We start from the raw sequence: 22,343 nt of genomic DNA, 5'->3' as shown, positions 1-22,343 counted from the left end.
GAAGATGGTTTAGCAGGCAGCCCAGCACAGCGTCATCTGGTCTCCTACCAGGAAGCAGGCTGTGAGCTGGGGGAAGGACAGATATGAATGTGTTCCCAAGGGTTCCTGGTGGTTTATGGCATCCTCCAAAGTCCTGTCCGAGAGCTGTTCCTGACCAAGAAGACCCACGGAGACTGACCCTGAAATCTAGTCCAGATGAAGGTATGTGCTCGAGATTGTTCCATCACAGCCGAGATTTGCCTCAGAGGACACAATACCTTCTCATTCTCTTATTTTTTCCAGGCAATTTAGAGATTTTGTCCGGGCTTAAATGCGTGTTAGGGGCATTAGATTTGTTACAGGTCCAGAAAAGATGCCTAGATAGTTCTGTAAAATAAATACTTCTCCAGAGTAAGCTCCTATTGATGAAAAAAATTGGTTGGAAATTGCATATATATATATATATATATATATATATATATATATAGTAATTGATAATAAAACTATAAACTCATTGATGAAAGGATTTCTTCCTGTAATCTCAGAAGGGGTGGGAAACTGATTACTCAGAAGAGCTAGATCTCATTGTCACTGTTAGAAAATCCTGTCTCATCCCTTTGAGCTGCTGTTCTGTGCCAGTGTTCTAAGAGGTTACAGGCTGTAGCTTAGGGAGCCTTTCCTGCTATTCCTTTGTGCTGTTAGCTCATCCTCCTGATATCCCTGATACCAGGAGCACCAGCATTGTCCCCAAGCTCTGCTTTAGGACACTGGACTGCCACAGAATGCCACATCTTATGGAAAGCCCTAGGGAAGCTCTTAGAGGCACCTGCCAGATTTAAAGGCTACAATCTGCCGTACACTCATCCTGGTTTCTTTCAGTATTTCTCTCCAGCACAAAGAGCTGGCAAACCCACACTGAATTTCATTTAACAGATACTTGAAAAAGTTCTTGTTCTATGAAAGCCATGATTCCAAGCATAAGTAATCATTAATCTTTACAGAATACAGTTTAGAGATAAACCCAGGCATAGAGGAGTTAGTTCTGGAGCTATTCTAGGGTCACTTAGGGAGCACCTAATAGAACAAGAATTGAATCTCAAGATCTTGAAGTCCTCATTCTTAACCACGGAGCTATACTGCTTGCCTTCTTGTGTTATCCCAAATGATGTCAACAGTCTATTGGGCTACAAATTTTGTTCAGCTGACGCTACTAGAAGATTGAGTCAGCTTGCTTAGCTAAAGCAGATCTCCAGTGAAATCTATATTTAATTTTGAATTATCCAGATAGTCATGGTCTGTACCCCCAAATAACCCAGTAAGTAATTGCCTATTCTCTCCCTCTTGTGCTGCATAGACACCTAGTAGTAAAACACCATGTTACTATGGTAATCACTGAGTCTAAAGGAAAAAAGATAAATCTGGAATTTATGTTATGGTTGACTTTTTAAATCAAACCTAGAAATATTCTTCCATCCTTGGAACCTAGTAGCAAGCCCAGCCTAAGCATATTGCCTTCATCTGATTCTCAAAAGAAAATTAGTATATCAAGACAAGTGATGGCTCAGGCCTGCAATTCCAGCACTTGGGAAGGAAGAGTTCCACAACTCTGAAGCCTGCCTGGGCTACAGAGTCAGACTCTGTCTCAATAAAAGAAGAAAACCTTAAAAAATATGCATATTAACTATGATGCCTGACTGGGTTCGTTGTTTCTAAATAATATGCTTTTAAAACAAGGAGATCTCTCTTTGCAAACTATTTTAGGTTTATAAGGGTAAAAGAAATTTTCTAAGACTTTTATGTTAGGTATTTCTGGGTTTGAGGAGATGGCACAATGTATAAAGTGGTAGCAGGTGTGAGGATCTGACTTCAGCTAGTTAGCACTGAAGTTGAAAAGAAAGTTGAATGTGGCTATGTGTACCTGTAATCTCAGCACTGGGAGGCAGAGGCAGGAGGGTCTCTTGGGCTCGTCAACCTTGACCTGTGGTCTGCATGGGCACATACACATACACACACACACACACACACACACACACACACACACAAAAGGATTTTCTCACCATGAGTGGTGGACAATGCCTGTAATTGCAGATGAGGAGTGAGAGGTTAAGTAAGAGGGTCATTAAGAGTTAAAGGGTAGCCTGGGCTACAGAGCGAGCCTCTGACTTAGAAAAGAGACGTAACACGTGAAAGATTTTCCCCCTTGATCTGTGTGAGTTTCCTTCTGACCTTTGATAATAGAAGATGCCTGATCTAAATCCTCCATGCTGTGGAAAATTGAAAGAGGTGCTGGACCTAAAACATAAAGTGGTAAGATAGGCAGCAAGCTCGGGTTCTCAAACTTCTTTCAAAACATTGTGTTCCCCTCTAGTAGTTCATTGCAAAGCACTTTGAAGAATAGTTGTTTCCTTGGTGACATAGACATTTCTCTGGGACAGGTAACCTGAAAAGTGGCCTACTGAATGGTAATCTCTCAGTACACATATGTGAACGTACGATGGAAAGACTCAAGACTCTGAGCAGCATTCTACTGCAGCTAATTTGGGGGCTTGTGTCTATTTTATTTGTTTATTTAGTTAGTTTCTGAGATGGGATTTCATGTAGCCTAGGTTGACTTCAAACTTGCCATGTAGCTGGCATTGGTCTTGAACTGATCCTTTTTGCCTCCCCTTCCCAGTCCTGGGATTACAGGCATGAACCACCATGCCCAGCTCTGAGTCTATTTTATTTGCATGTGTTTATAGTGAAGCAGCAAATATGCAGTAAGAATTTGGCAGCAGTCAAAACTATGCTTGAAGTGTATGTATGTTAGCTCGGCTCATCGTGAACCAGAGCTCAGTAGTGTCCATAAATTCTTCCCTGGGCATCACTGGCCCTCCTCATACTTCATTTGTACTTGAGGTGAAACCCTCGTAGTATGCTGGAGAGTTGGCCAGGGACAGCCCCAGCAGTCCCACACTTTGTAGTGTTTTGTCTAACACTTCTTCCTGTCACTAAACAGCTCACCTCAGGTTGAGAGGGGACATCTCCAGTGATTCTGCCCCATGCATTCTGTTGTTTAGTCGGGTATCCAGGCCCCAGAACACTGTCCAAAGAAATCTCAGAACTGAATAGACACTTTCCTAGGGACTCTTGAGATCCTGAGTGTCAGCTCGAGTTTGAGCCAGAATGTGGCAGTCAGGACCTGTGTGACAGATACTGTCTCAAGGCGTTTTCCCTCTGTGGCATTGGGGTCAAACCCAGGGCCTGTGTGTACTGGCAGGTGACAGCCCCAACCCTGCTAGGACATTTTTGAAAGCTTGCTTAGGATGTGAGTTCAAGTTGGCCAGCCAACTGTGATTAAACTAGGCACCCTCATGGTCAGACACACAATACAGCCTTTATTATTTTGCTATCTAATTAAACCAGTGTCACCTGCTAAGTTTGCTACACAGCAGAACAGCAGCCTGTTGGAAGAGCAGTTGCAATGCTTGCCGACTGCATAGATACAGGGCAGCACAGCTGAGGCCCAGCTGGGCTTTCTACCTGCCCCCTTGAATCTGAAAGGAGCAGCCCACTGAACTTGCTGAACAGAAGACAGAACAGAGAAAGTAGAGTCATTGCCTTGAGGAGAAACCCTCACACCATGGTTTTGATTTGGAGGGTAGGTGTGAAAGATCTATGAGGAAGTGGCCAGCAAACCTGAGTGCAGACTCTGAGAGAGCGATGGCTAGGTCCCATCTTGTAGTGTAGTTGCGTCTCTCCCTAGGGTATATGTATCAGAAGGGCAGGGAATAGAGCCAAGGGCCAAGTGTGGGTGCTGTATCCTCCGTGAGCCATGGTGAAAGGTGGAATGAAATGGAGCTGACTTCTCTGAGGGCATAGGTTAAGAGCAGGAGAGTCACTGTCATGACCCTGTTTGTAGCGTCACTTCCCCTTGGCAGAAACTCGAAAGAGGCAGCTCATGTAACAGACTCTCCCAGGCACCAGGCAGCTGTCATATTTAATCTTTGGAGCAACTCTGATATACTGTATTAGCCCGGAGGAAACTACAGTTCAGAGAGATTAACTAACCCGTCTAAAGTCACAACTAGTAGCCAGCATTAAACTAGTTCTCCTTGGTCCTAGTATATTGCCAGTAATGTTCTTTCTTCTGTTCTTTAAAAATAATGTATTTAGGTATTAAAATAATAAAAACATAGTTCTCAAAAATTGGAAAAGTGGGCACTGGAGCTTTTCCACAGGACCCAGGTTCAATTCCCAGGACCCACATGGTTGCTCGCAACTGTCTTAACTCTAGTTTCAGGGAACCTGATGCTTTTTTCTGGACTTTGAGGGTAACTAGGCATGCAGGTAATGCACAGGCATACATGCAGGCAAAACACGGTGCATATTTTTTAAGTAAATTGGGAAAATATAGAATGCTAAACAAGAACATGTTAAAAATCCTGATGTTTCTTTTTAGTCTTTTTTAATGTGTATCACTAAAAGCAGATGTTTGTTGAGTCCTCGTTTTGTTCTAGATAGTATTTTTGGCTCCTTTCTTTGTTGTTGTTATTTTTTAACTTTGTGTGTGTGTGTGTGTGTGTGTGTGTGTGTGTGTGTGTGTGTGTGCGCGCGCGCGCGAGCACGCTATGGATATCGCTCTGTATGCTGTAAATGTGTTGCTCTGATTGGTTAATAAATAAAGTGCTGATTGGCCAGTAGCCAGGCAGAAAGTATAGGTGGGACAAGCAGAGAAGAGAATTCTGGGAAGAGTGAGGAGTCGTCAGCCAGACACAGGATGTGAAGACAGAACTGAGAAAAGGTACCAAGCCACGTGGCTAAACATAAATAAGAATTATGGGTTAATTTAAATGTAAGAGCTAGTCAGTAGTTAGCCTGAGCTAATGGCCAAGCAGTTTTAATTAATATAAGCTTCTGAGTGATTATTTTATAAGTGGGTTGTGGAACTGAGGGGGTTTGGTGGGACCCAGAGAAAACTTTCAATTACGTGTGCGTGCGTGCGTGCGCACCATTGGAAGCCAGAAGAGGGCATTGGATCTCTGGAGCTTGAAATGAACTGCTTATCCTCCTGCCTCTGCCTCCCAAGTGTTGGACTTGCGACCATACAACAGCACACTTGGATGAACCCTTTCTCGTGTACTTTATTCTGACAACATATCAGTAGGCACTGTCGTTTTATAGATGAGAACAATAAGCACAAAGACATTAACTCGCCAGTGGCTACACAGACTGTGAGTTGAAACCCAGACGGGCTAGCTCTGCAGCATTTTGTCACCACATTTAGTATTTGGGGCAGATAATTCTTTGATATTTGTTGATATATGTAGAATGTTTAGCAGCATCCTTGGATTCTTCCTACCAGATACCAGTAACCAATGTCTCTAGACGTTGCCATATGTCTCCTGGGACATAAAGTTGTTTCTACCTAAGAACTGCCAGACTGAAGCCCCGGTGCCCAGCCTCTGGCTTCTACAACCTCTTCATACCTAAAATGTACAGAGTGCCAGCAAGGTGGCTCAGCCAGTAAAGGTGCTTGCTGCCAGGCCTGACAACCAGGATTGGATCACTGGGGCCCACACAGCGAAAGGAAAAAACAGTTTCTTGTAAAAGCCAGGCTTGGGTGCACACTTGTAATCTCACGGTGTGGGAGGTAGACGTAGAAGGATTAGGAGTTTAAGGGACATCCATGACTACATTTCAAATTTGGGGCCAACTTGGGCTATGAACCCTTGTCTAAATAAAAAAAAAATACAAAAACTTAAAAAAATAATAAGATAGGGGCTGGAGAGGTGGCTCAGAGGTTAAGAGCACTCACTGGCTGCTCTTCAGAGGTCCTGAGTTCAATTCCCAGCAACCACATGGTCGCTCATAACCACCTATAATGAGATCTGGTGCCCTCTTCTGGCATGCAGGCATATATAACATGTATATAACACTGTATATATGATAAATAAATCTTTTTTTAAAGTAAAAAAAATAAGATAAAGTTGTTTAGGGGTCTCAGTCAAGTAAAGCGCTTGCTCTGTGATCAGGAGGACCTGAGATTACTGCCCAGCTCCTGTGTACCGTGCTAGGTGTGGTAAGGATGCTGGGCATCGTGGATGGAATCCCAGTGCTGGGGAGGGAGAGACAGGAGGATCCTAGGGCCTTGCTGGCCAGCCATTTTAGTTTAATTAATGACCTTAGGGCCAATAGCAAACACTTGTCACAAAGGAGGTGGACAGCATTCCTGAGAAAGACACCTACGATTGTCCTGTCTCCACACACACATGCGAACATGTACACATATGCGTGCACCTAAGAAGTAAGACAAAGCAAAAACACTGAAACATACAGCAAAAAAGAAGAAAACAGGAAACACAGGGGAAAGCAACTTTTGGAGGAGCCTCTTGCTGGGTCTGTCAGGGAGCTGAAGCCGGGGCAGGGGCCGTGACTTTGAAGACGCGTCCTCCCTGTGATGTGTAGCTAGTGTTGCCTGTGCTGGACAAGTGTTTCCCTTGGTGCACCCCTGGGCCTTTGTTTCCACAGTCAACTTTGCAGCCGTGTGTGTGTGTGTGTGTGTGTGTGTGTGTGTGTGTGTGTGTGTGTGTGTGCAGGCGCTCCCACCCTCCCCAAACTCTCCAGTGTTTAGACCGTGTGGTGGCTACTGCTCGAGCTGGCAGGTGTAGGGGAGGAAACCACAGCACTGAGATCTGTCCAGGCAGACCTGTCTTCATACTCCAGACACATCAAGCGTTCATCACCGTCCTGTAGGGGGTGCGGCTGTGGACATGTATGATCCCCTCTACAGCGGTGACCCTCATGGCGGCTAGGTCAGCCCAGAAGTTGACCACAGACTGCCTTTGGACTCTCAGTTGATGAGGTCAGCCCCTAACCACCAGGGCAGCTACCTCCTCCTGTCGGTCCCACTGCACAGGCAGATCCTCTGTGCCCTAAGCTGTCCTGTTCTCCACTTGCATCCCTTGGATGTCTCTTATCTGGGGCAGTGGCATGTGGATGCGTGCTCCCCACATTGGCTGTCCATCTTCGGGTCCTTGGGGCAGCTCTGTTCTTTTTGCTGAGAGTTTCTCTGAACTGTTTGGTGTCCTGTCACAGCCTTTGTGAACTCGCAATGTTTTTCCTCTTTGGAATCTATTCTTATCCTGACTCCTCTACACTGTATTACAGCGCAGCTTCTAATCCTCTGCCTTCCCTAGAAGTCGAGCAGAGCCTCTTAGTTCGATGGACTCTCATTCCTTTCCTTCCTCCCTCCCTTCTTTTTTAAAGAAAGATTACTCTATTTGTATTTCTGTCTGTCTGTATATGTCTGTATGTGTATGTACCTGTGCGTGCAGGTGCCCATCGTGGCCAGAAGAAAGTGATCCCCTGTAGCTAGAGTTCCAGGTAATTGTGAACTGCCGGACATGGGTGCTGGGAACAGAACTGGTCTTCTGCAAGAGCAGCAGGTGTGCCGCCAGCACTCTGACGGCCAAGCCCTCTCTCCAGCCCCCATCCATCTGTCTGATTTTGTCTTTGTTTCCTGTACTATCAGCATCCTATCTTTCCTGACTTCCTCTTCGTTGCTGTGATAAAAACCTCTGATCCAAAGTAGTTTAGCGGAAGAAAGGCTTGCATTCAGCTTACAGTATACAGTCCATTATGGAGGGAAGTCAGGGCAGGAGCTCGAGCAGGAACTGCATGAGAAAGGCTGCCTCCTGGCTGGCTTGCAGGACCCGTGCTTATTAGCTAGCTTTCCTATACAGGCCAGGAAGACCTGCCCAAGGGATGCTGCCTCCCACAGTGGCCTGGGTCCCCACCTCAGTTAATAATCAAGAAAATCCCCACAGGCCACGCTGCTGTGGGCTTTCCCTCAGCTGAAAGTCCCTTCACAGATGACTCTAGGCTGTGTCAACTCCACAGAGTGAACTAGGATGCCGTCCAAAGAGATCTCCTCAATCCCGGTGTCCTTGGCCTTCCTTGCTTCCTTCTAGTAGTTTCTCAGTTCGAGGGCTAGCATTCAAACTTTTCATCCACTTTTAGTTCTTTTTATACCTGGCAAGAAGTGGAATTTAATTTCATCCTTTTTCTTGAAGATAATCCTGTTTTTTCAGCACCGTTTATTGAAAAAAAAAAAAAAAAGTCCCTTCTCCAATATGTGTTCTGAGCACCTTTGTAAAAAATCAGTTGGGTTTAGTTGTGCAGTTCACTTCTAGGAGTGTATGTGTTTGGTGTTCACATTTTTTTTTTTTTTTTTTTTGAGGAGGGGAGGTTGCTGTGTTTGCCATGGCAGGAATGTGGAAGTCAGAGGACACCTTGTGGAAGCCAGTTTTCTCTTTCTACTCTGGATTCCAGGGATGGAGCTCAAGTTCGCAGGGTTGGCAGCAGATGCCTTTACCTGTGGAACCATCTGAGCAGGCTCCCTGACAACCCTCGATTTCTGTGTGTCTGTGTCTGTGTGTCTGTGTGTCTGTGTCAATGCCAGTACCATGCTGGCTTGATTACTACAGCTTGGCTTTGGCTATTTGGGGCTTTTGTGGTTTGATATAAATTGTTTTTTTCCTAATCCTATAACGAATGTCATTGGTGTTTTGGCAGAGGTTGTGTTGAATCTAGAGATCACTTTGAGCATTATGGACGTCTAACAATACTGATTCTTCTCTCCATGAACACAAACTTCCTTTTCTTTTCCTTTTCCCCTCCCCCTTTCCTTCCCTCCCTCCTCTGACCCTCCTCATCTCCTGTTTCCTCTCAGTGTTTTACAGTTTCAGTGTCGCAGGCTTTCACATCTTTGACTACCTTTCCTCCTAGATGTATGTTTTACAGCCACTATAAATGAGGTTGCTTTCTTGATCCTAGTTTAGGTAATTTGCTCTTGATGTATATCAAGCTATTGGCTTTTGTGTATTTATTTTGTACCCTGTAACTTCGCCCCATTTGCTTATTCAGATAGTTTTCGGTGGTACCTGAGGGTTTTCTTCACGTTAGAGCATACTATCTGCAAACTGACAACTTGGCTTGTTCTTTGCCACCTTGATGTATCCTTGTTTCTTTCTTTTGCTTGTGACTTTCAGTATAACACTAAATAAAAGTGTAGGTAGAGTTTTCCTGCCTGGCCCACAGTCAGGACAAATCTCTCTCACCTGCCAGTCCCACAGCCGCTCAGACCCGACCAAGTAAACACAGAGACTTATATTGCTTACAAACTGTATGGCCGTGGCAGGCTTCTTGCTAACTGTTCTTACAGCTTAAATTAATCCATTTCTATTAATCTATACCTTGCCACGTGGCTCGTGGCTTACCGGCGTCTTCACATGCTGTTTCTCATCGTGGCGGCTGGCAGTGTCTCTCTGATTCAGCCTTCCACTTCCCAGTTTTATTCTCCTCCTTGTCCCGCCTACACTTCCTGCCTAGCCAATGGCCAATCAGTGTTTTATTTATTGACTAATCAGCAACACACTTGACATACAGACCATCCCACAGCACTAAAGTGATGGAAAAGGGCGCCCTTACCTTGTTCCATCTGAGAGAAAGGTTTTCAGCCTTCCCCCACTCATTGTGTTTGGCTTTTATTGTTGTGTTGAGGTATGTTTATGATTTTTCTATTCCTAACTTGTTAAGAGGGTTTTTTTGTTTTTGTTTTTTATGTTATTGTTTTGTTTAGGGTTTTTTTTTTTTTTTAATTTTATTTATTTGTCAATTATACAGTGAGTGTTCAGCCTGCAGGCCAGAAGAGGGCACCAGGTCTCATTACAAGATGGTTGTGAGGCACCATGTGGTTGCTGGGAATTGAACTCAGGACCTCTGGAAGAACAGCCAGTGCTCTTAACCTCTGAGTCATCTCTCCAGCCCCCTTTTTTTGTTTTTTTTTGTTTTTGTTTTTTTTGGTTTTTCGAGACAGGGTTTCTCTGTGTAGCTTTGCGCCTTTCCTGGAACTCACTTGGTAGCCCAGACTGGCCTCGAACTCACAGAGATCCGCCTGGCTCTGCCTCCCGAGTGCTGGGATTAAAGGCGTGCGCCACCACCGCCCGGCCCTTTTTTTGTTTTTTGAGACAGGGTTTCTCTGTATAGTTTTGGTGCCTGTCCTGGATCTCGCTCTGTAGACCAGGCTGGCCTCGAACTCTCAGAGATCCAGCTGGCTCTGCTTCCCAGGTGCTGGGATTAAAGGTGTGTGCCACCACTGCCCGGCTGTTGTTGTTTTTGCTTTGTTTTTTGAGACAGGGTTTCTCTGTGTAGCTTTGGAGCCTTTCCTGGAACTCACTCTGTAGCCCAGACTGGCTCGAACTCACAGAGATCTGCCTGCCTCTGCCTGGCTTGTTGAGAGTTTTTAAGTAATGAAGCAAGATTCAATTTTGAGCCGGGTGGTGGTGGCGGTGGTGGCACATGCCTTTAATCCCAGCACTTGGGAGGCAGAGACAGACGGATCTCTGTGAGTTGGAGACCAGCCTGGTCTACAGAGTGAGATCCAGGACGGCCAGGGCTACACAGAGAAACCCTGTCTTGGAAAAACAAACAAACAAACAAAAGATTCAATTTTGAATTTATTGTTATTATACTCTTTATTTTCTGAGACAGTGTCATCTTATACTGTAGGGCTGGCTTATAACTCACTATTTAGTTCAGGCTGGCCTGCAACTCACTATATAGTTGCTGTTGATCTCACATCTGCATTCCTCCTAACTCATTCCTCTCTAGTACTAAGATTAGAGGCAGCACCTAACATCCTAGCACTTGGGAGGTAGAGGCAGGAGGATTAGAAGTTCAGGGTTGGCCGGGCAGTGGTGGTGCCTGCCTTTAATCCCAGCACGGGGGAGGCAGAGGCAGGCGGATCTTTGTGAGTTCGAGGCCAGTCTGGTCTACAGAGTGAGTTCCAGGACAGCCAAGGCTACATAGAGAAACCCTGTCTCAAAAAACAAAAAACAGAACAAAACAAAGAAAGAGGTTCAGGGTCATTCTTGGCTGTGTATCAGGTTTGAAGCCAGCCTAGGACATGTGAGATCCTGTCTAAAACAAACAACAACAAACAGAAAGAAAAAGGAAAGAAACTTTAAAAATTCTTCCTTGATTCAAGGAAGTTCAAGAATAAGTTAACATCCACATATTTGTACAGTTTACACAGTTTTTTTGTTACTGATTTCTAGTTTTATTACAGTATAGTTGGAAAATAGACTCACTATGATTTCAGGTTTTTGTTGTGCTGTCACTTGTTGAGACTGTTTTGTGGCCTGTCCTGGGAGTGGTCCCTGTGTTGCTTGGAAGAAGGCACGTGCAGTTGTTGAATGGGATGTTCCCGAGATGTCTGTGAGGCCCTTTGGGCTGTGGTGCCATCAAACTCTGTTCTTCCCTTACTGACTTTACATCTGGAGGACCTGTCCATTCCAGAAAATGGGCTACTAAAGTCACCATTGGTTACTATGTTAGACACATACTCTCTCACTGTGTGTGTGTGTGTGTGTGTGTGTGTGTGTGTGTGTGTGTAACAATTAATAACAATGTTATATATAACAATTTTTATTATTTTTGGGTGAGGGTGTGTATATATATATATATATATATATATGCATGTATGTATAAACACATGTGCATGTGCACACATGCACTAATTAATTAATTAATTAACTAATTAATTAATTTTTGAGTCAGGGTCTCACTCTGCAGCCCTGCCTGGCCTGGAACTCACTATGTAGACCAGGCTGGCCTCTGACTTACAGAGATCCATCTGCCTCTGCTTCCCAAGTGCTGAGAGTAAAGGCCTGTACCACCATGCCCATTTTAAATGTTTAACTTTAAAAAGTTTTTTGCATAAGGTATTAGGTCAATTCCCAGTTCTATAAAGGAAAATCAATCAGTTAACTCTCCATGCGAGAGTTTCCACGAGGATTACTCTGTGTCAGTTTCGGTGGCCCTCTTTTGACCATGGGTGAATCACGAACCTGACTATTTCCCTCCCCTACCCCCAGACTCTTAAGTCTGCTGAGAAAGCACTGTGTAACTGCTGTATCACCAGCCAATTCTTCTTCTTCTTTGTTGTTGTTCCCTAAAAGTTCTGTTCAACAATTTGTATTCATTATTTTTAGGGGGAGGGGGTGCTCGTGTTTCATGGCCCATGTGTGAAGGCCAGATGACAACTTCTTTTTTGGGTGCATGGTTCAAGACAGGATTTCACTGTGTAGCTCTGGCTGTCCTGAAACTCGCTTTGTAGACCAGGCTGGCCTCGAACTCACAGAGATCCACCTGCCTCTGTCTCCCGAGTGCTGGGATTAAAGGCGTGCGCCACCACCGCCCGGCCAGAGGACAACTTCAGTTGGTTCTCTCCTCCCCTCCTTACTTCAGGTAGAGCAATGGATTCAAGTATCCAAGATTTCAAGGCAAACACTTTACCTGCTGAGCCATCTTTCTGCAAACCTGTTCCCCAACTCTCAAACATTCTTAACGCTTGTTAGTGTGGACTGTGGGCCGGACATTGAAAGGTTAGCTGTCTGTCCCTGTCTTCATACTCTGGCACGTTTTAGTTGTCATTGTAGTTCAAGCAAGCCCGTATATCTGTGGGCTCTCTGCTGGCACACTAGATGGCATCCTAAGTCTGGGTTTACTCAAGGCTATGGTTTTGTGTGTTGACACTGTTTTAGCCCTAGAGGGCAATCCAAGGCCAGCCTCAAGTACACAGTTGTTCATCACGAGACACCTAAAAAAGGGTAGCCCTTCTCTGATGTCTGAGGCCAAGGGTAGGGCCGTATGTCTCATCCTCAGCCCTGGCCTATGGTCCCACACTGTGGAGCTGGGCTGAGCTCTGGGCAGAATCATTGTCAAGGTGCTATCCTCAGACTCCTGTAATCACTGATGCTGCAACACTGCCCAGCCCGCCAAGACCAGTGTATTACAGGATAGGCCTGCATTCATTTTCACTAAAACCATGGGCTTTGGTACTTGAATAGGTCCTAGAGGTCAGGACTCATATATAATGTGTTCTTTAAAAAGAAGTTACATTTTCATAAAGTTTTATGTCCTTAAATTAAAAACATATTATTGTGTGTATGTGCATGATGTATGTACGTGTGGACGTGTGCATGCCATAGTGTGCATATGGAAGTCAGAGGACAACCTTTGGGAGCTGTTTCTCTCTCCGTGTGGGTTCTAGGACTCTAGCTCAGCTTCTCAGGCTTGCGTGGCAGATGCTCCACTGAGAATCACTGGCCCTTCTTATGTCTTTTGAGACAGAGTCTGAAACTAGCTGGCATAGAACTTGCCATGTAGACCAGGCTGGCCTTCAACTCTCAATGCTCTTCCTGTCTCCTAGTGCTGAGATTTCAGGCATGTGTCACTATGCCTGTGGAGACCTTGACTTTAAAAGAGTGTTGCTGTAGTTATGAGAGACTGAAGGATACAAGCTTTCCTGGCCACCTAAAATCATGTTAAACATGCAGACTTTCTGATATTTTAGAATGCATGTGGTAGTTAGTTTTGATTGTCACGGGTGATTTTGAAAAAAAACCCACAACCTTAAGTATTGTCAACTCAGGTCTTTAAAACCATATCACACATCATGTACTAGAGTGAGCACACTAACATTAGTCCCATGGTTTGGACTTGTTAAGGATAAATGGCTTTTGTGAAGGGTCTAGGGTACCTAATTATCATTTAGAACCTGTGTTACTCTCATTCGTTTTTCCATCTCCTCCCTGCAGGTATGTCAGTGGCTACCTCAAGGGATTCTATAAAGCATTTATCACAGTGTCTCCACCCCAGTCTCTTAGCTCAGGGCCAGACAGCAAGCATCCAGAAGCTTCTGTAAGTTCAGGGGCATGCTGTGAACCTGTTTTCCTGGAAGTGGCATGCTAGTAGTTGTTCAGTAACTGGCTCTATAGAGAAGAAGATAAAAAATTATCATGTTTGTCTATTTCTGTGGTGTGAATATGTCTTAGTTTGGGTTTCCATTACTGTGAAGAGATACCATGACAACTCTTAAAAAGGAAAAACATTTAATTGGGGGTGGGTTACATTTTCAGAGGTTCAGCCCATTATCATCATGGCGGGGAGCATGGCAGTGTGTAGGCAGACATAGTGCTGGCTACATCTTGATATGAAGGCAACAGGAAGTGGACTGAGTTACTGGTTTGACTCAAGCACATATGAGACCTCAAAGCCCGCCTCCACAGTGACACACTTCCCCCAACAAGACCACACCTGCTCCAACAAGGCCACACTTCTTAAAAGTGCCACTCCCTTTGGAGGACATTTTCTTTCAAATCACCACATTCTACTCCCTGGCCCCCAAAGGCTTATAGCCATATCATAATGCAAAATACATTTAGTCCAACTTCAAAAGTCCCCATAGTCCATCACAATCACAACAATGTTCAAAAGTCCAAAGTTCAAAGTCTCTTTTGAGATACGTGCAATCTCTTAACTGTAATCCCTTATAAAATTAAAATAAAAAAGTAGATCACATACTTCCAGCATATAATGGCACAGGATATACATAACCATTCCAAAATGTAGGGAAGGGAGCATAGTGAGGAAATACTGGACCAAAGCAAGACTGAAAACCAGCTGGGCAAACTCTAACCTCTGCATCTCCATGTCTGATGTCAAAGCACTCTTCCCATCTCCAATTCCATTCAGCTTTGTTGACTGCAACACACGTCTTTCTCTTGGGCTGGTTCCACTCCCTGTTAGCAGCTCTCCTCAGTGGGTATCCCACGACTCTGGCATCTCTAGCATCTTGGGGTCTCCAAGGCAATCCAGACTTCAACTTCACAGCTTCACGCAGTGGCCTTTCTAGGCCTGCATTCAGGGACACCCCTGAAATATGCCTGGCCTTAGCAGCTTTATTCCATAACTCCTTCTTTCTATCCTTAACTCTAAATCCAGAACCACGGCCAAAGCTGCTAAGTTCTGCTGCTTGCTGGGGCTGGAACATGGCCTCGTTATTCAATTACATCTTCATCAACTTTCTGTTTTTGATGGTTACTTTCATCGCCTAAGCTTGGCTGTCCTGGAACTTGCTCTGTAGACCAGGTTGACCTCAAACTCAGATCCACCAGCTCTGCCTTCCAAGTTCTGGGATTAAAGGCGTGTGCCCCCACTGCCCGGGTGGTGGCTGTGATTTTTAAACAGCTCGCCATGTTGCATATTTCTTTTTAAATATATAACCTTTTTATATATTTTTTGAGATTTCATACATGCAAACAATGTATTTTGATCATATTTGACCCCAGCTCCCCTGTCCAACTCCTGTCAATCTCCCCCTTCACCCCTGCCTTTCAAAATCATGTTTTTGTGTGTTTTGGTTGAGATGGGGTCTTACTATGTAGCCCTGGCTGGCCTGGAACTCAATAAATAGACCAGACCACCCCCAGATTTGCAGAGTTTGAAGTACAGAGTAGAAGCACTCTGCCTTAGAGTGCTGGGATTACAGGGGTGCACCACCATGCCTGACCTGTTTTTGTTCTTGTTTTTAATAACTCGCTGAGTCCAATTTGTGTTGCCCATATATGCATGGCTGTGGGACCATCCAGTGGAGCATAGTCATATCCCCAAAGACAACTGCTAGGGACGGACGTATCACAAATTCCAGAGTTCGAGTTGAGGAGATGTTATCTGTGGGTAGGCAGGAGGCTCTGGGGGATAACTTGGTATTTCTGCTTTTGGATGAGGAATCCAGAAAGGCCTCCAAGTACAGCTTGTGTGACCCTCTGGATTCAGGTCAAGCCCTTTGTCTCCGTGCATGAAGCTCACCCAGGGAGTGAAGCGCCTGAGGTGGCCACCATTTCCAACTGTGTGACCAAGGGGCAAGCTTCAGGCTCCTCTCACTTGTGAAATCGACTAGTAAGTAATATCTGCCCTAAGAGTTACACATAGGCCATCCTTGACCACAGGAAGTACTAACTGGGGGTGAGATTAATGCTGTCATGGCCCCGCTGTAATCGAATTGCCACTGCTATCTAAAGAGACACTAGGGTCTGCAGTCTGTATTACCATTTTATAGAAAACTTTCTAAACTAAATTAAGTAAAAAACTAGCATTTTGAAAAATCCCAAGATAAGATTGGATTTTTTTTTAAGTTTTTGGTTCTGGAGACAGAATCTCACTATGTCATCCAGGTTGTCTTCAAAGAAATCTTCCTGCTTCAGCCTCCCACGTGTTGGGTTACAGGCATGCACTACCACTCCCAGATTACATTTTTTTTTAAAGACCTATTTTCTTTTTTCTCTTTCTTTCTTTTTTTTTTAATTTTTATTTTACGTGCATTGGTGTTTTTTGCCATGGGTGTCGGGACCCCTGGAACTGGAGCTACAGACAGTTGTGAGCTGCCATGTGGGTGCTGGGAATTGAACCTGGGTCCTTTGGAAGAGCAGTCAGTGCTCTTAACCGCTGAGCCATCTTTCCAGCCTCCGCCCCCCACCCCCCCCCCCCCCCCCCCCCCCCCGCCCCCGCCAGATTACATTTTTAAATCTCAAATATGAGAATGGTAGCTGGGTGGTGCACACCTTTAATCCCAGCACTCGGGAGGCAGAGGCAGGTGGAGCTCTGTGAGTTCGAGGCCAGCCTGGTCTATAGAGCAACTTCCAGGACAGCCAGGGCTAACTATTACACAGAGAAACCCTGCCTCAGAAAACAAAACAAAACAACAAAAAGAATGGTTTTCCTATGCAGTGAGAATGCTGATGAATATTTGTAATAAAGCTTGTGGCTATTTCAGGAGGAAAAAAGTCAATTGTTAGGGATGTTTGTATGTGTGTATGGCACGTGTATGTGTGGTACACATGCATGTGTGTGCGGAGGCCAGAGGTTGATACTGGGCGTCTTTCTGGTCTACCTTACTTCTAGAAATAGGCTCTCCCACTGAAGCAGAGCGTGCGGAGCTGGCTAGTCCAGCCAGCCACCTTGTCCTGGGAACCCCGTCTCGGTCTCCCACGTGCTGGTATTATAGCTAGGCTTCCGTGCCCACCAGCTTTTATGTGGGTTCTGGAGGTCTAAGACCCCTGTTGGATATTTGTGTGGCAAGCACTTTACCCACTGAGCATTCTCCTAGCTCCCCTTACTGGAGTTTTAAAACTGCCTAGGTGTGATGTTGCATGGTATAGAAACTAACTAACTAGCCATTGATCAGCTTAGCTGGGGTCGGTCCTCCACAGGACACAGCGTTCATCGTGTGTGCTCCTCTGGGTTTTTGTTTGTTTTCTTTTGACAGAGTCTCACTATGCAGCTCTGGCTGGCCTTGCACTCATAGAGATCCACTTGCCTTTGCTTCCCTAGTGCTGAGATTAAAGCTGTGTGTGTCATCACAGCCAAGAATCCCTCTCTTCTTTCTTTTTTTTTTTTTTTTTTGGTTTTTCGAGACAGGGTTTCTCTGTGTAGCTTTGCGCCTTTCCTGGATCTCGCTCTGTAGACCAGGCTGGCCTCGAACTCACAGAGATCCGCCTGGCTCTGCCTCCCAAGTGCTGGGATTAAAGGCGTGCACCACCACCGCCCGGCTCCCTCTCTTCTTTGTGGTTCTTCCCTTTATCTCATTAGCTTCCAGTCTTTCATCCATCCATCTGTCCATCCATCCTTCCACTCATGCATCCATCTATTCATCCTTGCTTCTTTCTATTCGTTCTTCCATCCATCCATCCTTCCTTCCTTCTATCTATCCGTTCTTCCATTCATCCTTCCTTCCTTCCACCCTTCCATCTGTCCCTCCGTCTGTCCGTCCGTCCGTCCACCCTTCCTTCCTTCCTTCCTTCCTTCCTTCCTTCCTTCCTTCCTTCCTTCCTTCCATCCATCCATCCATCCACCCATCCATCTTCCCATTCTTCCATCCACTACATATAAGTTTCAAAAAGTTAATGGTGTAACTTACACAAACATGATGAACGTGAAAGATTTGTTCACTTACTATTGAAGGAGATGTCCAGATAAGGTGTTCTAAGAGCATTTGAAAGAATGCAGATTTAGAGGCATTAAAAAAGTCAGCATTAAAACAGTGTCAGCTGGTTAGACACAGAACTGGTTAATGTCCTACAAGGCAGCAAGTGCCTAACCTTTGGGATTATTTGTTCAGCTAGACAGGAATATGTAAGTTAACATGTAACTTCACAGTGTATCCGTCACTTCTAAAATTACTATGTATAGGAGACTCTAGGCATAGTCACTAATTAAACAGCCCTTTATTTCAGAACCATTCCCTGAAAGGCACTGATTTCCATACTAGCAGAAGCCTTTGAGAACTTTTACTCTGGGACTCCAGAATGACAAGGAGCAGGCTTTCCCCTGCTTTGGGTTAGACCTGTCTGAGGACACCTAAGCTGTCCTTCCTCTGCCTTCGTGCCTTAGACTGCCTTAGACCGGTTTTACCGCTCTCTCTTTCAGCAGTCATGGTTTCCTCTCTGTCTGTGGTCACCAGTGTCTCAGCTCCCTGAGGACACAGTGATCTTCTGTCCGCTGCCACTGAATTCTCCTAGCAGAGCCATGGGTGGGAGGAGTTTATTTAAGTTCTCTGTCCTTATGGATCCAGTTTAGTTAATATTTAACAAGCCATTATTAATGCAGAGTACTTCAGTTAGACTCTGTGGGGCATGGAGAAAGGAACAATACCTCCTCCAGAACCCATAGTTCAATGGGGGAGACAGAAACGTGCAAAGCCTTCCGAAGTTGTGCTTCTTCATCGTGACTGAACATTAGGGTCACCTGGGGAGCTCTGAAACACCCCGATGCCGTCTACATTCCAGACTCATTCAATCAGAATCCCAGGCTGGGGGATGGGACCAAAATCAGTCTGTTTTAGAGGTTTCTGGGAGATTCCAGTGTACTGCTAAGCTAGAGTTAAAAAAAAAAAAAACGGGAAAACCTCATGAAGCATTAAGTGCTGAATCAACAGGGCACCACAGCCATTCTGGACAGGCTAACCTACTATCCAGGTACGCTTCAGCCCACGAGTGCAGAAAATACAGCCTTTGTTCGTAAGCGTGGGGAAGTCTCAGGTCAGTTTGATTGCAAAGCACCCACCACACATGCTCACTGGGGCTGGAAGATGGCTCAGTCAGTCAAGTACTTGCCATGCAAGCGTCAGGACCTGACTTGGTCTCCTCGAACCCACTTGAAGGGCTTGGCACTGCCGAATGGTCCTGCTATCTCTGGTGCAGAGCGGAGACAGGAGGACCTCAGGAGGTGCTAGCTAGCCGGTCCGAGGCCTTTGTCAAAAACTACAGTGGAGGGCCTGAAGAGGTGGCTCAGTGGTTAAGAGCATTTGTTGCTCATGCAGATACCCCAGCTTTGGTTCCCAGCACATGCATCGCGGTTTATAACTGCCTGTAACTCCAGTTCCAGGGGATCCGCCGCCTTCTTCTGATTGCTGAAGACACCAGGCTTGCACACAGTGCACATGCGTGCAAGTAGGAGAACGGCTCATACACATAAGTCTAAAGCAATTTTAAAATAATGTGTGGATATTACAACTTACCCATACCCACATTTGTTTTAAAACGTAACACAGAGGAGAGTGAGCGAGGAAGATACACCAGTGTCCACACACAGGCAAATGAGCATCACCCAGACACACACACAGAAAAATGCTTTAGGAGGTATGCCTTGAAGGAGGCTGTGTCTCTAAGGAAAAAGGGGCCTCAAAGATCAACCCAGAAGGCTACCCTCTGAATTTCTCCTCTGTGCTATTTTACCGGGATTTTTTTCTCCCTTATCTTTCTGAGGATCCATCCTTCCTCCCTCCCTCCCTCCCTTTCCTCTCTTCCCCCCTCTTTTCCTCCCCCTCCCTTCCTTTCTTTCCTCCTTTTCCCTTTTTTGAAACAGGGTCTCTACATCACCCTGGCTGTCCTGGAACACATGGAGTTCTCCACACCCAGCTCAGTAGTTACATTTTCTTACCAGTGCACAAGTTCTAATCACTGACAAACCACCTCTGTCAGTGTCAAATACAGTGGATGGATAGTCTTTCTGTCACTCTTGGGTAATATACACAAAGGACTCTAAGTTGGCCTACCACAGAGGTACCTGCAGCACAACTCACCACAGCCAAGATGTGGAACCAGTCAATAGATGAGTAAAGAAAATCTCTCTCTCTCTCTCTCTCTCTCTCTCTCTCTCTCTCTCTCTCTCTCTCTCTCTCACACACACACACACACACACACACACACACACACACACACACACACACACGAGCACAGTGGAGTCCTGTCCATCCATAAAGAATGAAATTATATCATTTACAGGAAAGTGGATGGAAGCAGAGATCTTAGTAACAGAAAAACTCAGACGCAGACAAACAAGTATCACATGTTTTCTCCCATCTCTGGATCGTAGATTTTGAATAGATACATAAACTCATTAATATATACATATGTGTGTAGGTGTGTACATGTGTGTGAGAGAGAGAGAGAGACATGACATAGAAGCAAGATTGTCTGGGAGAAGAAAGAGACTAGCAAGAGGGAGAAAGGGATGTTTTGAAGAGTGGATGTGGTTAAGCACCTGACTCGCTTGAATGAAATGTCTTTATGCAACCCAGTACTATACAGTGAATATTCTAAGAAGGATTGTCTTGTCAGTAGCCAGCTTACACGACAGCGTTTTAACAGGAGGCTTTGTTCTTCTTGTCTTATCTAGACCTAAGAGGAAAAGAGTGACTATGGTTTTTGCTCACAGAATGGATAACGACCAGCCACCTGTGGTTACTGCTACCCTGCTGGCGCCCCTTCAGAACCACAGCTGCATGGAAGCAGCCGAGGCCCTGCTGCCCCATGGCCTGATGGACTTCCATGAGGAACACAGCTGGATGAGCAACAGGACAGACCTTCAGTATGGACTGAACCCTGGAGAGGTGGCCACAGCCAGCATTTTCTTTGGCGCTCTGTGGTTGTTCTCTATCTTTGGCAATTCCCTGGTGTGTCTGGTCATCCACAGGAGCCGGAGGACTCAGTCCACCACCAACTACTTTGTAGTCTCCATGGCGTGTGCCGACCTCCTCATCAGTGTGGCCAGCACACCGTTTGTTGTGCTGCAGTTCACCACTGGAAGGTGGACCCTCGGGAGTGCCATGTGCAAGGTAGTGCGTTACTTCCAGTATCTCACTCCCGGCGTCCAGATCTACGTGCTCCTCTCCATCTGCATAGACCGCTTCTACACCATCGTCTACCCGCTGAGTTTCAAGGTGTCCAGAGAAAAAGCCAAGAAGATGATCGCAGCCTCCTGGATCCTGGATGCAGCCTTTGTGACGCCTGTCTTCTTTTTCTATGGCTCCAGCTGGGACAGCCATTGTAACTACTTCCTCCCTCCCTCCTGGGAGGGAACTGCCTATACGGTCATCCACTTCTTGGTGGGCTTTGTGATTCCCTCTGTCCTCATAATCTTATTTTACCAGAAGGTTGTAAAGTATATCTGGAGAATAGGCACTGATGGGCGGACCCTGAGGAGGACAATGAACATTGTCCCCAGGACAAAGGTGAAAACGGTCAAGATGTTTCTCCTCTTGAACGTGGTGTTTCTATTCTCCTGGCTGCCTTTCCATGTGGCTCAGCTCTGGCACCCCCATGAGCAAGACTACAAAAAGAGCTCACTTGTCTTCACAGCGGTTACATGGGTATCCTTTAGTTCTTCAGCCTCGAAACCCACTCTCTACTCGATTTATAATGCCAATTTTCGGAGAGGGATGAAAGAGACTTTCTGCATGTCCTCCATGAAATGTTATCGCAGCAATGCCTACACCATCACCACCAGTTCAAGGATGGCCAAAAGAAACTATGTTGGCATTTCAGAAATCCCTCCCATGAGCAGGACGATAACCAAAGACTCCATCTATGACTCATTTGACCGAGAAGCCAGGGAAAAGAAGCTTGCCTGGCCCATCAATTCAAACCCACCAAACACTTTTGTCTAATTTCTAAGAATTCTTTCACTGTTATGTGCGGAGATTAAAAGGCTTTAACTATGAGAGGGGAGTGATTTCCGTAGTTTTCACTCACCTGTCTGTTTTGTAAAGTGCGTTCACTGCTGATTATGGTTTCTGGGACTTTGTTCTGGCTGCTTTTTGTTGGTCGGTAGCGCTCCACCATTAGATGCCCATGAAAAGTTCTTTCCTGGGCTGGAGAGATGGCTCAGTGGTTAAGAGCACTGGTCTTAACTAGTCTTCCAAGGACCCAAGTTCAAACCCCAGCACCCACACCACACAGCAGCTCACAGCCACCTTTAGTTCCAGCTTCAGGGGATTCAGTAACCTCTCCTGGCCTCTCAGGACACTACACACTTGTGGTGCATAGACATTTATAAAGGCAAAACACCTGTACACATAAAATTTAAAAAAAAAAAAAAAGCTTATTTGTTCGTTTGAAAGTTTCCTGAATGGGGACAATGGCTCAGAGGAGAAGGGTACTTCCTTCCAAGTCTGACAGCTCGAGTCCAATCCCTGGAAT

General features: G+C 45.5%; 1 protein-coding gene across 2 annotated transcripts; it reads left to right on the top strand.

Annotated features, from left to right (window-relative positions):
• Positions 1-2: 2 nt before the first annotated feature.
• Positions 3-21,865, top strand: Gpr19 (G protein-coupled receptor 19). 2 transcript variants are annotated; one of them, XM_052719455.1, is made up of 2 exons: positions 3-201; positions 20,581-21,865. In XM_052719455.1, the coding sequence occupies exon 2, from the start codon at positions 20,582-20,584 to the stop codon at positions 21,809-21,811; it is 1,230 nt and encodes a 409-aa protein (XP_052575415.1). In that variant the 5' UTR covers positions 3-201; position 20,581; the 3' UTR covers positions 21,812-21,865. The 2 variants fall into 2 exon arrangements, with proteins under 2 accessions (XP_052575415.1, XP_052575414.1); XM_052719454.1 differs by having other exon boundaries at positions 5-201; positions 20,542-21,865.
• The last annotated feature ends 478 nt before the right edge of the window (positions 21,866-22,343 follow it).

This window comes from Peromyscus californicus, unplaced genomic scaffold (assembly GCF_007827085.1).
Source record: "Peromyscus californicus insignis strain IS unplaced genomic scaffold, ASM782708v3 Scaffold_6__1_contigs__length_162567912, whole genome shotgun sequence".
Taxonomy (NCBI): domain Eukaryota; kingdom Metazoa; phylum Chordata; class Mammalia; order Rodentia; family Cricetidae; genus Peromyscus; species Peromyscus californicus.
This window is presented reverse-complemented; position numbering and strand designations above follow the sequence as displayed.

Bases quoted from the DNA above. Each gene is read 5' to 3' on its own strand.
- Gpr19 (XM_052719454.1), top strand. From the start codon at position 20,564: ATGGTTTTTGCTCACAGAATGGATAACGACCAGCCACCTGTGGTTACT.